A 15,978-nucleotide genomic window follows, 5' to 3' on the forward strand; every position below is an offset into this window, starting at 1 on the left:
AGAAAAAGACTCTAAGAATCAATGAAGTGATTCACTTTACAGCAAGAGTTTGGAAGAAGCTGAACATGCAAAATGCTTATACCATGTTCATCGCCCTTTACTCTTCCTGGTTAAATTATATAATTTGTTCGCTGAAGTATACGTGAATTAACACCCCTTTTCAGCACCAACGCTATCTTCGCAGTAATACATTGTGACATTGTGTTTAGTTAAAGCTGTAAAATATAAGGACACAGGGATAGGAAGGTGAAAGAAAATAAGAGAGGTAAAGAAACAATTATTATAAACTAGAACAGGGTTAAGTTTATAACTTGAACAACAAGAAGAAGGAAAAAGGAAAAAAAAAAAAAAGAACACGACCAATAGAATGCCAACTAACAACAGATTCAATCTGTAAGGCAAATATGAAAATCCAAAATATACGAAGTTTAAGGAGCATTCTGATGCCATTTAAGGAGCATAATCTGATACTATCACACCTGTGCCTGGTGTTTTGTGACAACACTCCAAGAAGGAATCAAATGTCGGCTCAAAATTAATCAAAATTACAGATCGAATTGTAAACAAAGTTATACAGCAGTTACCACATAAAAACGTGAGTACTATTATTTTGCATAGAGCTAGAAATGCAGGTTACAATAACCAGCAATTCGTGACGCGACCAGCAAGGTGCATAACTACATATTAAGATTCTGCAAATAGAGTGAGGCGTGACCAATCTAGACTTAATATTCAGATATTCTGAAGCAAACCAAAAATCATATATGTTAATATTTAATCTCAAACAAAAATTTCAGAAAATGATTATCTTACTTTTAATTTTCAGTACAAAAACTGGTCAAAATGATCCTCTGGAAAAGTAAACCCGAACAATTAAAATTGGATGAAAGGAGCTTAACTCTATAAACTACTACTATATCTCAGCAACTGGACAGTTTTGTCAGTCAAATTACCAGGAGGAAGGATTGGATAGGACTATATCAAAAATATTAGCACTAGAAATCAATCATTTGTCATGCTTTGAGTGCTGATTCTCTCGCCTACAACTTCCAGCCCACTGCACTGCTCGAGCCAACAGTGTCAAAATAAAAGGTGGGAGGGCAGATATATCTGTGGTCTATGCTTACTCCAAGAAACTTCGAATGATCCACCGTCTTCATCATGCACCAACGATGGGAGAACTATTTCTAGTAGTAACCTCTAAGACGGAAATAATCCACTCACTCTCCCTGAGACCCGCCTGTCAGGTGCTAGCGGAAATGTAAGGTAGCAGTCAAATGCTTTGGATTAACTTACAATAAGTTAAACATTTGTGCTGGCCAATTTCGTTTTCTATCTGAAGGCCCAATTCCTGTTAGCTCCATGGAAATGTCAATGCTTCGATGCTGAGCAGCACGAACTACGCTGATCCGACATTGTATTTTCACCGCAGGGCAGGCATCAGTACCAACTGCTGCCATTTTATCAACGTTTAATGTTCCCGGGGATACCATTGCAATTGGTTCTGAGAAAGTGAGGATAGTCTGCGACCAGTGAGTGCTGGTATTATGGGGAGATGTGGACAAGGTAGTTGGCTTTTCTTTACAGAATCGTCCTGTAAATCCAGTGTCAAACCAAATGACAACTCCATAACACCAACTTGTTATAGGTTTTGAACCCGTACACCCATTTGTAGAAGTTTCTCCCTTCAGCTCCAGTTCAACCACTGCAGTAAAATCCATCTCCTCCAGCTTCATTGTCACCAGATCAAAGTTCTGTTCATAAAGTATACTGAGATGTCAGAAAATTACCGTAAAACTGACAGCTTTTAAGCTGTTCAATGAGTTATCCTCCAGAAAAGCACTGTTTCACGAGGCAAGATATTCTGTGGGAAAGAGCTAGGAATAAAATCATTACTAGCAACAGTTGTCTTCACTATTCACTCATTTCTCTGTCATGCCTCTTATTCCTCAAATAATATATCCACATAACTATTTAAAATTCATATAGCATTCAAAAGCTCTCAATCAAACAATTTCACCGGGCTTGTAATAAACATAAGTGAATCCTAGAATCAAGTGGAAAGATGAGCATTGGGTAATGTTAAATTAAACAAACTTCGGGATTTACATATTAGACTGTCATGATAATGTGTCTAAAACCTAAAAAGCTTGACAGTGCCAATAACTGTAATGCAGACAACTGATATTAAAATAAGGACCATAAGAGATCAAAGTATTGCACACAGTTTTCATGCTTCTCCACGCAGATAAAAAGTCAAACCTGGAGAACCGTTGAATTGGTTATTATATCACGGCTTTCAATAACATCAACTATTGGAATTCTGGAAGCATCTTTAACGATTTCCTCGCCGATACAAGACATATTAAATCCATAAACATTTTCCCAAAATGGAATGCTTGTACCACCTCTTCCAAACCCAGCAGCAAACTAGAAAAGAAATGTGGGGAGAGAGGTTAGCTCCAAGCTAGAAACACATGATGAATTAAGCACATGCAAGAAAAGCTTACTGAGGCTTACCATGGTTGCCATGTCAGGAAGAACGGCACCTCCAGGCTTCAAAAATTGATCACGTGCATACAGGACAGAGCTGAGCATTGACTCATAATGCAGGCAATAACCCATCCATTCACTTACTAACACATCAACACTGTGCGGCTGAACTTTCTGGGTACTCTTTAGCTCTTCAACCATACCTTGAACCACTTCCATTACACCATTATCCTGACCTGAATCTTCATTCTTGCTTCCAGTCCGCAAAAGGTTATTGTCTTTAGCAATCTAAAGTTAAAGCAAGTTCAGAAAGTAATGGAAGTTAGTAAATAAAACTGGAGCTGCAAAATGTGAAGATAGAACTGTTAAATTTGGAAAAGCAACATGACAGCTTGATAATGAGGATCCTTGACCTGAGCTGCCACAGCTGCCATCTTTTCACTTGCTTCAACTGCAATCACCCTTGACGCGCCTGCCTGGGCTGCAAAGAGACTAGAAACAGCGTGAATTAGTCTAATTGCATGACTCCTGTAGAAGTTGAGCTCTCCTTCATAATTAGGTAATTCCAAAAGAAACAACCAAGATGAACAGTATCAGTGACCTGTTAGGCATGCTTTTGAAAAATCTATCACTTGGGGTCTTTGCCCATGACCTCACGTGCAAATACTAGAATTAGTATTTGCAAATTGAAGTTTGGCCATCAGTATTTGCAAATACACATTTCAATCCAAATAATGGTTTCCACTCACAAAACTTCCAACTTCTTTTCCAAGTGAAATTCATGTCCAGATACAATCAACTACCAAATTCTGTTTTCCAACTTCAATCTCAAATACCCTCTTTTTCAAGTTCAATCAGATACTGTCCAAACGCCTACTTAACGATTTCATATTTATCAGATTAACAAAAAACAAAGTTACAAACAACATAATAGCAAAACGGGCTCAGAAGCTAAATCACATTGTCAACGTACCATACAACCACTGAAACGGACTGATTTATAATTCATTTCCAAAATCCAACATTCTACAGTTACTCTTTTTTGAAGAGGATATTCAATTAATTACTCTTAGAAGATTTTTCACACTGGGATCTCAGTTTGTCTGGAAAAAGTGAACTTTCTGCAGGGACCTTCGCACAGGAACCTAATGATGTTCGGATAGGGTTATCAGTGCCAAGGGAATGTTCCAGAAAACAACTAACTAAAGCTACACTACTTTTTCTTTTCTTTTTTTATCAGGTAAAAGTAGATTTCATTCAAAAAGCATTAAGAAGATGCAAAGGTTACCAAACAAAAAAAAAGTTAGCTCCCGTACAAGCACATATCTCCCAGAAAAAACTTAAGGAGCTAAAGATACGCTACTCTTTTTTATATAATGTTGAAACAAATACACTAGTTTAAGCTGTAAGGATGGTTTGCTCACTACAAAAACATATGGGATCCCAGAACAGAATGGAACGACTAAGATATCATTTGGTGGGCCAGTCTACATACTTCCTCATACTAGCGCAATTTTGCTCAATTCCCTGTCCGTCAAACAACAAAATAACAGGGATTTTCAAATGTTCTCTTCCTTGGTTTGCGCATTGCTCTTCGTACTAGTGACTCATCGAAAAAAATTGACAGAAACAGATGCACGTACTACTCTTTCACCTTCTGATTAATGCAATAAAAAAAGGAAATAGATTCAGTGCTTAGTGTTTGTTCACTTTATCTTCTTTCACTTCCAAGTACCTCCCCTTTCATAGTTTCAAGTATTCACCATGATTTATCCCATAAAAGTAGAACAAGAAAGTTCAGCCAAGGATTCATGCGCACACAAAAGAAAGGGACCTAGAAACAATTTAGAGATCTTCAGAATCTTGCATCAAATGACCAGCTGCTCTGGTAAAAAATGTAATGAGATAAAGCAAAAATGAGAAAAATCTCTCTAACCTCAATATGCCAGTACCACAACCTACGTCCATGACTACAGCACCTTTTAAGAGAGAAGGATTCTCCAAAATGGCTTGCCGATAAGCATCAGTTCTTACCTGCATAAGCCCCAATATTGACAATTAGTTACCAAATATTTCAGTGGTGCCTTTTTTCCTGAAAGAAGCCAAACATTATGTCCCAGGAACAGAAGCAGAACAAAATAGTTTTTGCCAATAACGTAACTATCCGAGAGTCCAAGAAAGAACCTACTACATCAGCTTCAGGAGAAAGTTTTGGAGGCAACAGAAGGAAATGGATGTTAATCGGATTTGAAAAGCTGGTAGAAGAAAATAGGTTTTACTGTCAATTAAAGAGAATGGAGAGCAGTGCGATTGATAATAGGGGTATAGATACTTGATGAAGACATGGTGCTAGGCTGTATACAATGTTTGAGTCTCGAGCCAAGAACACTTTGATGTATGACAGTTGCATTTATTGGTGCTTTTTCTGTTCTAGTAAAAATAAGTCCTGATCCAAAATAAGAAAATTCCACGGATAAGTTAGCAAACGAAAATAACTAGATTAAGAAAAGGTCTGATCTTTTCTTGTATCCTTAGTTTGGTGAAGTCTGTTCACTTTGTTTTGAAGTAGGTAGCAGTTGATTCTTGTTTGACAAGAAATACATTCATTCAAGTTAATAATGGCTAAGGTACCTAGAATACCAAAAATAGATAGATTGAAAAAGTCGTTAGCTTAACATGGGGGAAACAATTTGATACATCAAAAATTGGGCCAATGTAGAACCTAATAAACGTAGTAAAGGCTTAATCAAGGGAAAGTAGCTGTCTACCTTACTACAAAAGTAGGTAGAACACTAACCAGGGTAAAATTTACCTTATCACTTATCATGTCCCTGTGGATACCATATGAACTATAGCCACCAAAATAGCTTTTATTTACGTCCTTGATCTTATTTGCTGCAACTTTTGCGATATACAAGCTAGAATCTTGGACATTGGGCTTCCTATACGAAGAAACACCAGTTTCTGCAGCAACAATGCCATTGCTGAGAGTAGAATCAGTCATTGAAGCAGATTTCTCTCCACTACGACAGGAGACTGTAGGTTTGTTTTCTTCTGTTTCGAAAGTAAAATCATCCCCGTCGATGCTAATTTGTTCGAAATCCTTAATTAACTCCTCTTTGTCAACAGGCATATCGTCCATATCATCTTCACCTTCATCATCTTCATCAAAGCTATACAGAAGTGCATCCTCATTCAAGAAAGGCTTCAAAAACTCATCATCATTCCAAGGAAACTTGCCATTATCAAAGCTAACAACCTCGTGCAAATGATTCCGTAGATCTTCCTTTGACCGACAGACAATGCCACAACTCCAACATTTGTTCTCAACAACCTAATAGCAAAAATAAAAATGAAAAAAGGATTCAAGTTATATACACTAAGAGTTGGAAAAAAAATCACTAAAATTTGACTGTGCAATAGCATGTTAGCTGCCATTTTTACCAGATTGCTAAATAATGTTTGTCGTGAGATTTACTACTTACCTCAGGGGTCGTTTGGTAGCTGGTTAGAGTTATGCAGTGAGGGGTTAGTTATGCAGGTTTTAGTTATTCATGTATTAGTTATTCCATCTTCTATCTTGCATAAAATAATACATAGATTCGCTCATAACTTACACATGTATCAGTTACCCAGATTTCTAAATTGCAAACCGAACACCGCATTAGGTGTGTTGAATTTTATAGATACTAAAAGAACGCTAACAAACATGGTATTACTTAGCTCCTAACCAGCTACCAAAAGGACCCTTGATTGTATAAATATTCTTACTCATGAAAGAAAGGCCATTAATTTCTATTTATTGCACGTGATAACAACATCGAAGACGCTAAACTGTGAGTTGAAAAGTGGATGCAATACCTTAGACCTGACATAATTAATGAGCTTAAAGCAGCCATAGAAATCCAAGCCAAAAGTAGTCTTGAGAGTGTTGAAATGGAAGCGATGTGCAGATGAGCAGTGGTCGAAGAGGGCATTACTGGAATTATACAACGAGTCACAGAACAAACAGAGTAATTTTGAGTTGATAGCTTCCTCTTCTTCATCTTCTTCGTAATCGTCCCAGTTCTGGTCCCTGTCATCGTCTGAGTTGTCATCTTCTTCAACTTCCATATACGTTGTGTTCAATTCCTCCATAGCCATAGCAAAATTAGCAAGTTTGGGATGGTAAAAATGGAGTAATGGTTTTGTTGGGAGCTTGGGAAAAGGGTGAGAAATGAGAATGAACTTAAGTTGTCCCTCTAAAACCCTTTAAAACCCTACTCTTTGTTGTTTGACTATTTTCTCCTCCATTTCTTACTACTATTACGTCACTTATGTACTTTTAATATGGAAATTATATAAAGGGTCGTTTGGTACACGATATTAGCTGGGATATCCAGCACTAATTACGGGATTAATTTTGTATTATATTTAGTAGAAAGTATAAATTGATAGTGCATCCCAAACTTAAAGATGGGATATCCCATCTTATCCTATTAAGCCTGGGATTATTTTATCCCATCTCTTAGATGGGATAAATTAGTCTTAGGATTATAATCCTGAGATAATTTTGTCTACGTACCAAATGGCCACTAAGTGTTGGGAAGCCCGTGGTGAGCAAGAGCCCATATTCAAGGTAATAAAGTAAACTAAGTTTCAATTTATGTGCCACAGTTTAAATTTTGAAAGTCAAACAGTTTAATTTTGACACTAAATTGCGGCATAGAATCTTTAAGTCTTTGAAAATTTACATAATTAAAAACTATGTAAAAAGTACTATAAATTCCAATGCTTGACTATTCAAAATATTAAAAAGATATATGAAAAAATAATGATTTTTCTTAATTAAAATTTTCTTTACCTTTCAAGAAATGCATGTGAGGAAATGATATTTCTTTTCTTTTTTCTTTATGTAATATATTTTCTAAATTTGCGTTATAATAATATTATAACTATGACATAGCCCCAAATACATTAGCAACAACAACATACCCAGCGAAATCCCGCAGTGTGGGGTCTAGGGAGGGTAAAATGTACGCAGACCTTACCTCCATCTCGGAAGATAGAGAGGCTATTTCCGGAAGACCCTTACCAAGAGAAAACATGATGAGAAAAGGTCGGATAAGCGAACGGTTCAAAGCAATACGAAAATGAAACTAACGAAAGCGAAAAAGCCATGATAAAGCGAAGATGAGAAAACGAAACAGTGGCTACCACAGATAAATACGATAATCGTGGTACACGGACTAACATATAGTTGCACGAATCAAAGGACAAGAAAATGAATATCAAAATCGCTACTACTAGTACGACGGGATACTAGCCTTCTACCATAATCTGAGTCCTCCATAGCCTGCTATCTAAGATCATATCCTCGGTAAGCTGGAACTGCGCCATGTCCTGTCTAAGCACCTCTCCCCAATACTTCTTCGGCCTACCTCTACCTCTTCTGAAACCGTCCATAGCCAACCTTTCACACCTCCGCACTGGGGCATCTGTGTCTCTCCTCCTCATATGCCCAAACCATCTCAGCCGCTCTTCCTGCATCTTGTCCTCCACTGATGCCACTCCCACCTTATCTCGGATATCTTCATTTCTAATCCTATCTCGCCTGGTGTGCCCACACATCCATTGCAACATTCTCATTTCTGCAACTTTCATCTTCTGGACGTGCGAGTTCTTGACTGCCCAAAGACTCGCCCGTACAACAAAGTCGGCCTCACTACCACTTTGTAGAACTTGCCTTTAAGCTTTGGTGCCACCTTCTTATCACACAGCACTCCTGAAGCGAGCCTCCATTTCGTCCACCCTGCACCAATACGATGCGTGACATCATCGTCAATATTCCCATCTCCTTGTACAATAGACCCAAGATACTTAAAGCTTCTTTTTTTTGGATGGCCTGGGTACCCAGCCTCACTTCCACGCCAGCCTCATGTGTCTCGTCACTAAACTTACACTCTATGTACTCTGTCTTGGTTCTACTCAACTTGAACTCTTTAGACTCCAGAGTTTGTCTCCAAACCTCTAGCTTAGCATTCACTCTGTTGCGGGTCTCGTCAATCAGGACTATGTCATCCGCGAATAGCATGCACCATGACACCTCACTTTGAATTTGTCGCGTCAAACCATCCATCACCAAAGCAAACAAAAAAAGCAAGCAAGAGCCGATCCCCGACGCAACCCCATCTCCACCGAAGTGTTCCGAGTCTCCCTCCCACTATTCTAACCCCGGTCTTCTCTCTCGTACATGTTCTTGATCGCCCTAATGTACGCCACAGGTACACCTTTAACCTCCAAGCATCTCCACAAAACCTCTCTTGACACTTTATCGTAAGCCTTTTCTAGGTCGATGAAAACCATGTGTAAGTCTCTCTTCCTCTCCCTATACTGCTCCACCAGTCTCCTCACAAGATGAATGGCTTCTGTAGTCGAGCGCCCCGACATGAATCCGAACTGGTTCTCTGAAATGGACACACCTCTCCTCACCCTCATCTACACCACCCTTTCCCACACTTTCATGGTGTGACTTAGCAGCTTGACCCCAAATACATTAGCATTGGCTAAATTTAAATAATTAAATCATGTCTCGGTGCAACGACGTATATACCTAAGAATTTTGTTTCTTCTCATTTTTATTTTCTTTAAGGATCGATTTTGAAATTTATTTTCTATCGATTTATTTTTTATTTTAAAATTTATTTTCTATTGGACAATTGTGTTACATCATTAAACGTTTATATATTCAAAATATTTTTTAAATAAAATTTAGATCAAGAGAAATTTAATGGCAATTTTAGAATTTCTAAGAAAATATGATCAACGCTCTCCCAATACCAAATCAGTTCTCCAAAATTACTATTATTACCATTTTAGATTATCTTTGTGCATAGTTATTTCTATTAGATGGCATCATCACCATGCACAACTTTTCAAGTATTTTAAAGGGATAAGATGCTATCCCCACCCCCACCCCCCACCCCCGAACTATACCCGAAATTGTTACGACACACCTTACCTTTTTCTGAATTTTATTACCCCCCTAAATGATGATGCCCACTCTCATATGAGAGAGTGACATACACTCTCCTTGCCACATGTGTATTTTTTTTTTTTTTTTTTTTCCAGCTTACGTGTCAATTTTTTTTTTTTTTAAAAATTGAATTTTATTTTAAAAAAAATGATATTTAAAACCCATTTTAAAAAAAAAAAAATTGAAAATTTGATTTTATTAAAACCCACTTTAAAAAAAAAAATGAAAACATGGATTAAAAAAAATTTAAAAAATTGAATTTTCTTTAAATAAATGATTTTTAAAACCCGTTTTAAAAAAAAAAAAAAACTGAAAAAATGAATTTCTTTAAAAATATGGAAAACTTGATTATTTTTTAAAATATCTTAAAAAATCTTGATTTTCTTGATTTAGGACACTTTTATTTTTCAAATAAAATCAGGAAAAAGTGTTTTTCTTGTCAAAATGTGAATAAACTGAATTTTTATAAAATTTTGAAAAAATTAGTTATTTTTTAAAATGTGGAAAACCCATTTTTAAAACTAAATTTGGAAAATTAGATTTATTTTCATAAATAGAAAAAAATAATCAGTTTTCCAGATTTACAAAAGGTCCAAATTTTTTTAAGAAGAAGACTCAGTTTTCCAGATTTATTTTCTGAAAAAATGGATTTTTCATATTTTTTAAAAAACAATTCAGTTTTTCATATTTTAAGAAAACACAGATTTTTAAGAAAAAAAAATAAGTTTTCCCGTTTTTTATGTTTCTCACTCTCTCAAAGAGAGTGAAACGCACTCTCCTTGCCATGTCAGCGCTTAGGGGGTAAATTATTCTGTTTTAAATAAGTTTAGGAGGGTAATAGGACCCAGGGAAAGGTAAGGTGTGTCGTAGCAACTTCGGGTATAGTTCAGAGGGGTAATAGTGCCTTATCCCTATTTTTAAAGGGCTCAAAATTCAAATTATATATACCATATTGGATGTGGCAACCCAAGTAAAAAAAAAATGTAGGGGCAAAAATAAGACAGAGAAAAAATCATGGTACATACCTCACCTCCAAAAAGCTAATCTAAGGGGCCATGTATTACCAAAAAGGGTTTTAAAATATCTTGAGTTATTGGAAACATACTTTGGTATATGACGTAATAGATAACAAATATTTGAAGTAGCAAATCCTTTTTAGTTGGCACGCTAATTAAATGATTACAATGTAACTAAGTACTACAAAACTCTTTTAATTGTCTCTTATATATAGTAGAAGTAATAGTAATAGTAATATAGTAGTAAAGTAATGAAAAGTAGACAATAAAAACAAAATGTAAATTTGTCTTTAAAAAATAAATTTGGAACCTAGAAGTAATTAATTGAAAATTTTGATATTAGATTGGAAACTTTTGTGAGGACTACAAATACCCTTGGTTGTCCATTATATAGTAGTAATAATGTGTATATATATACAGAAATTATTTTAGTACCCAAATTTTTCACAATCTCACTCCAGAGAAATTAATTTGAGAAAGAATCACTTGTGATAAATATTTCATAAATTAAATAAAGTTTCAAAAGTGCAAGTAACATTGGTTGTCAACTAGTGTTTACGAATATATAGACATTAATCACTTTAGTTTAAGGAATTTTAGTACTAATATTTACAATATACATATTAGTACATAATTTGAATGATTGATTGCACTGATCGCTTTTATTACATAAAAAAGGTACAAAATTTTCTCGATTTCCACTGTGCGGTCTTATTTTTTTTTTTTTAAATCTCAAATATAAAATGATTAGTATGTGAAAGTGAAGACATTTAAAACAACTAATCTCATGTGTTGATGTTAAAGGAGTAGTAGTTAAATCTCTAAATTTAGAAGTTTACATTGATAACATGAAAATAACAAGATTTACGAAGTTTTGGTGCAATTGAATAAGAAGTGATCCTACTAAATTTTTAGATGCCTACATTTTAAACAAAATTATTTAAAGAAATGTATATTCAAATGTAACACTAAAATTGAATTAGTTCGCGAGAAATTAAAAACTCAAGTAAGAGAAGAAAATATATTTAGAGTAATATTTCTTATATGTGTACATATTTATCAAAGATTATCGTTTAGTTTTTTATAATAATTTTTTATTTTAAAGATTTAGTTGTGTAGTTACACTTGGGCAATCGAACATTACGTTTGTAATTAAACCGTAATTACTTTTCAAACAAAAAAACACGTCTTTGTAATTACTATACGGTGTAATTACTAGATTGTGTAGTTATTATCCTAGTAGTTACACCAAATTCAATTATGACATGACTTTTCAGACAGACCACAAGTATTTAAAGTCCTATGACGTGAGATTTTAGGACCCGTTTGGCCATGAGAATTTTTCACTTTTTTCCTAAAAATTATTTCACTTTATTTGAAAATCAATGTTTGCTCGCTATCAAGGTAGAGGTAAGGTTTGCGTACACTCTATCCTCCCATACCCCACTCGAGGGATTACACTGGATATGTTGTTGTTGTTGTTGAAAATTAACACGTTTGGTCATGAAAATTCCAAATACTACTTGAAGTTGTATGTGGAATTTGAAAAACACCTAGAACTTTGTTTTCACCTAAAACATCTAGAAGGATGAGTAAAGCGCGTGGAACATAAATTTTGTGTTTGAGTAAATTAAGATAAGGAAATTGTGACAAATTATAATATTTATTTTTCAACAAATAATGAGGATTACAATCTCTATCGTATCTCAAGATTTACAAAATATTGTAATTTGATTATTTTCTCATGAGTGTCAAGTGAAGAATTTGTCCGGATCTTCTTAAATTGGTAGATCCTATCATGAATAATCTGATGACATCCATAAATGATGAGTTAAGATTGTCACAAACATATGATTTTAACCCACACACTTAGAATCTTGAAGTGAAGTTTCATTCTTGCACTTGATTGTGCATACTAAGAGCGCTTTGAATGATAAGTACTTGTTTGGAGCCTTTTCTTGCTCCCATCGACTTTGATATCTCTTCCACTGTATGGAGGACTTCTACATGTAATTGTGGAGAGGAGTTATTTGCATCACGAGTGAATTCTCTTGCTTGATTTGATTTGTTCAATTCTTTTAATCATATCAATCTCATTAAACTCGTGATAAAATTACATTTAATTGGTCAAAACATGAAAATTGCACAATATCGGAGTTCTTGACCGAAATGGAATTGAGTTTTATTTACCGTCTATTTTAAATACAAGACGTAAAGGTAACTAGTTAGAGATGATTTTAACAGCCAAATAAATGAAGTCGCCCTAAGTACAATTTCACATAATATAGCATCGTCCTGGCTTATGACGACTTCAAATTTTCAATGGTCAAATTTTAGCAAATATCACTATTTTAGATTTTAGATTTTAGATATTTTAAATCATTCTCGTATGTGTTTCGGGCCATTTTTTTTGTTTTTATGATCCTTCGCGAAAAATATTCACTATCTTCATAAAAAAAAAAATGAGGTAAACTCAATAATGAAATTTTTGATTCATCCTTGGCCTTATTCCGGAATAGTTTTGAACCAAACATAATGCTAAGAAGAAAAAGCAGATTTATATGCTTTAGGTGAACATAAATCTATCTTTGATGAACCAACAATAGTTGTGGTGTAGTGGTTGATACTACTCCATCCTTAACCAAGCTCTTGCGTTCGAGCCCCCTTGGGTATGGAGCCACTATTGTTGGGGAGCGCTTTGCCTTCCAATGTGGGACTACCCGGCACGAATCCGGATTAGTCGACCCCCAATGCGGATACCGGACACCGGATGGAAAACAAAATTAAAAATTAAAAAATCTATGTTTGATGAAAAAGCATAAACAATATTGATCAAATTTATGAATGTTTGTACATTGATACCATCCTAACTAGGAAAGTATGAAAACAATGACAAATACGCGAAGATTAAGATAGGAGAAATCGATAGATGAGATAGAAGAAATAGGAGATGATAATAGAAGAGAGAAGGGACCTAATTCAACTAAAATTGTGACTAATCAACAATCAAAGATGAATTCAATCTAAGGGAGAAGGGAATTTGAACTCATACATGGAAATCTAATCATAGATTATTCAAGAGATGATCAGGTAAAGAGTTAAGAGTTAACCTAGACTCCATAGAAGGAGAACTACTCTCAAGTGAGTTTCTTCATCAATCAATAACTAAGGAATGAAAATAGGCCAAGGCAAGCTTATAAAGTTTTGGCTTTTATATGCCTAAGCCACAATTATTTAACTAATAGCCACATTCGGCATTTAGCTAACCAAACTTACAATTATAGCCACACATCAAACACTTGACCTTTTTTAAGAGGCAAGCTTTGGGCCTTGGACTCTTGTACTCTTCATCCATGTTATCTTCCATTCCATAGCTTCCTTCTCCACGAACTTGGCTTGTAAGGCTTGAAACTCCTTAGTGGCTTCTAGTACGAGGCCTTGGAGAAGGTTCGGCACTTGAGACGTGGAAAGACTTATGATACTGTAATTCATGCCCTAGCGAACATGTTATCCCATTTTGAAACTAGTTTATTATGCGGCAACAAATGCTAGTTACAATATTGGTTCTAGGTCCAGCTATGCAATCTAATTATTAATGATAATTATATTGGAAGCTCGTCCTAACTTAGTTTAACTACAAACGATAAAATAATTCCTAACGATTATTTATAAGTGTCTATAAATCAAACATTTTGTAACTAAGTAAAGAAAAGGCACCAGCAACTCAAAAATTATTGAGCGAAGAGAACGATTTTCAATAATTATGTCAAATATGTTTCACATCTTTTTTGTTGAAAAATGTCAAGTACTTATTTTTATGTAGTAGTGTGTGTGCGTACATATATATAAAATAAAAATAAAAATACCTTTGATTTTTACCAAGTATGCTTGATTGTGTTGTAATTAATCCAACACAAATTTTCTTAAAAACTTTCGTAATGTTCATTTTGACAAAAAGCAGAACCGTGACCAAATTCAAACGCCATAGATAACAAATATCTCACTCCTCCAAAATTTTATTTTTTCAGAGAGAAAGAAAACGAGATTGAATAAAAAAGCTGCGGCTAGCCGACTGAGGCATACAAATCTTGAATCTCACTACAGTCAATTCATCCTCATCACCATCATCATCACCAACTTTATTTAGTCTCTCTCAGATATACTGATAAACACTTCATATTCGAGAAAAGGCCATAAATAGTCCCTTATCTATGGGTGTAGGTTTAAAATGGTCCCTTAACTATACACTTATCGATTTTAGTCCTTTAACTATCCAAAAACTTATCAAATTTGGTCTCCGTCTATTTTTTTATGCAAACATCATACAAACTCATAAACTTTCATGAGATTAATCGTTAAACCATTCCTCAGACCTATATTTTTCTTTCCCTGCTTCTTTTTCCTCAAGTTCATTCTTTAACCTCAACTTTTTTTCTCAAATTCTCTCTCGCGTTTCGTAACCGACGGACTCCATCGGTTAAAACTGACGGAAAACGAAACCAGTCGGTCGGTTTTGTTAAAAAAAAAAAAAAAAAAAAACCGACGGTCTCACGTCGATTTTTTTTAAAAAAAATTAAAGAATGAAATGTAGGAATTTGGAATCGAACCCGGGTATGTTCCTTGGCATTAAAGGGCTTTACCACTAGACCACTGATATTTTTTATTCATATACTTACATTGATTTAATTTATACTGTTTTTTAGCTCTAAAAATCGACGGAGTCCATCTCTGTCGGTTTTTTATAAAAAGAATAAAAAATAAAAATAAAAAACCCACGGACTCCATCGGTTTATTTTAAAAAATAATATAAAAAATAATTATATTTTTTCGCGCATTTTTGTGCAAAAAATAACCGACGCAGTCCGTCAATTTTGTTAAAAAAAAAAGATTTAAAAAAATTATTGATTCTGTCGGTTTTTTCCATCGGTTTTTACTAGTTTTTTAGTAGTGTTTGAGAAGAATGGTTACAGAAATTTTGTGCCTGAGTTTGTCTTTTCGAATTTTAAAGACTCGAGAGCGACACCAAGTCTTGAGAATCTTTCTTTTTTTTCTTTTTTAACAAGAGGAACTTGAGGAAAAAGAAGCGGGGAGAGAGAAATATAGGTCTGAGAAATGGTTTAATAATTAATCTCACGAAGGTTTATGAGTTTGTATAAAAAAAATAGACGGAGATCAAATTTGATAAGTTTTTGGATAGTTAAAAAACCAAAACCAGGTAAGTGTATAGTTAATTATTTAGACCTACTCCTACAGATAAGGGACTATTTATGGCCTTTTCTCCTTCATATTCACACCTTAATTGAAAGATTCACTTCAATTTCTTGAAAAGTCTTGGTTTCTTTTGAATTCCCAAAGATCTTTTCAGTTTTGAACACCCTTTAATCTTCTCAATTAACCCATTCTTGGTATTTACTTCAAAAGAATAATAATTGCCTTTTGACTCGTTCAAATTTC

The 15,978-nt window shown here is 34.7% G+C and overlaps 1 protein-coding gene across 1 annotated transcript; it reads right to left on the reverse strand.

Annotated features, from left to right (window-relative positions):
* Positions 1-791: 791 nt before the first annotated feature.
* LOC132063691 (probable protein arginine N-methyltransferase 3) lies at positions 792-6,717 on the reverse strand. The gene is made up of 7 exons (XM_059456370.1): positions 6,355-6,717; positions 5,306-5,827; positions 4,430-4,527; positions 2,907-2,985; positions 2,521-2,781; positions 2,263-2,430; positions 792-1,754 (listed from the first exon to the last, which is right to left on the reverse strand). Exons 1-7 carry the CDS (start codon positions 6,634-6,636, stop codon positions 1,293-1,295), a joined length of 1,872 nt encoding a protein of 623 aa, XP_059312353.1. The 5' UTR covers positions 6,637-6,717; the 3' UTR covers positions 792-1,292.
* Positions 6,718-15,978: the final 9,261 nt, after the last annotated feature.

The sequence above is a fragment of the Lycium ferocissimum genome, chromosome 7 (assembly GCF_029784015.1).
Source record: "Lycium ferocissimum isolate CSIRO_LF1 chromosome 7, AGI_CSIRO_Lferr_CH_V1, whole genome shotgun sequence".
NCBI lineage: Eukaryota > Viridiplantae > Streptophyta > Magnoliopsida > Solanales > Solanaceae > Lycium > Lycium ferocissimum.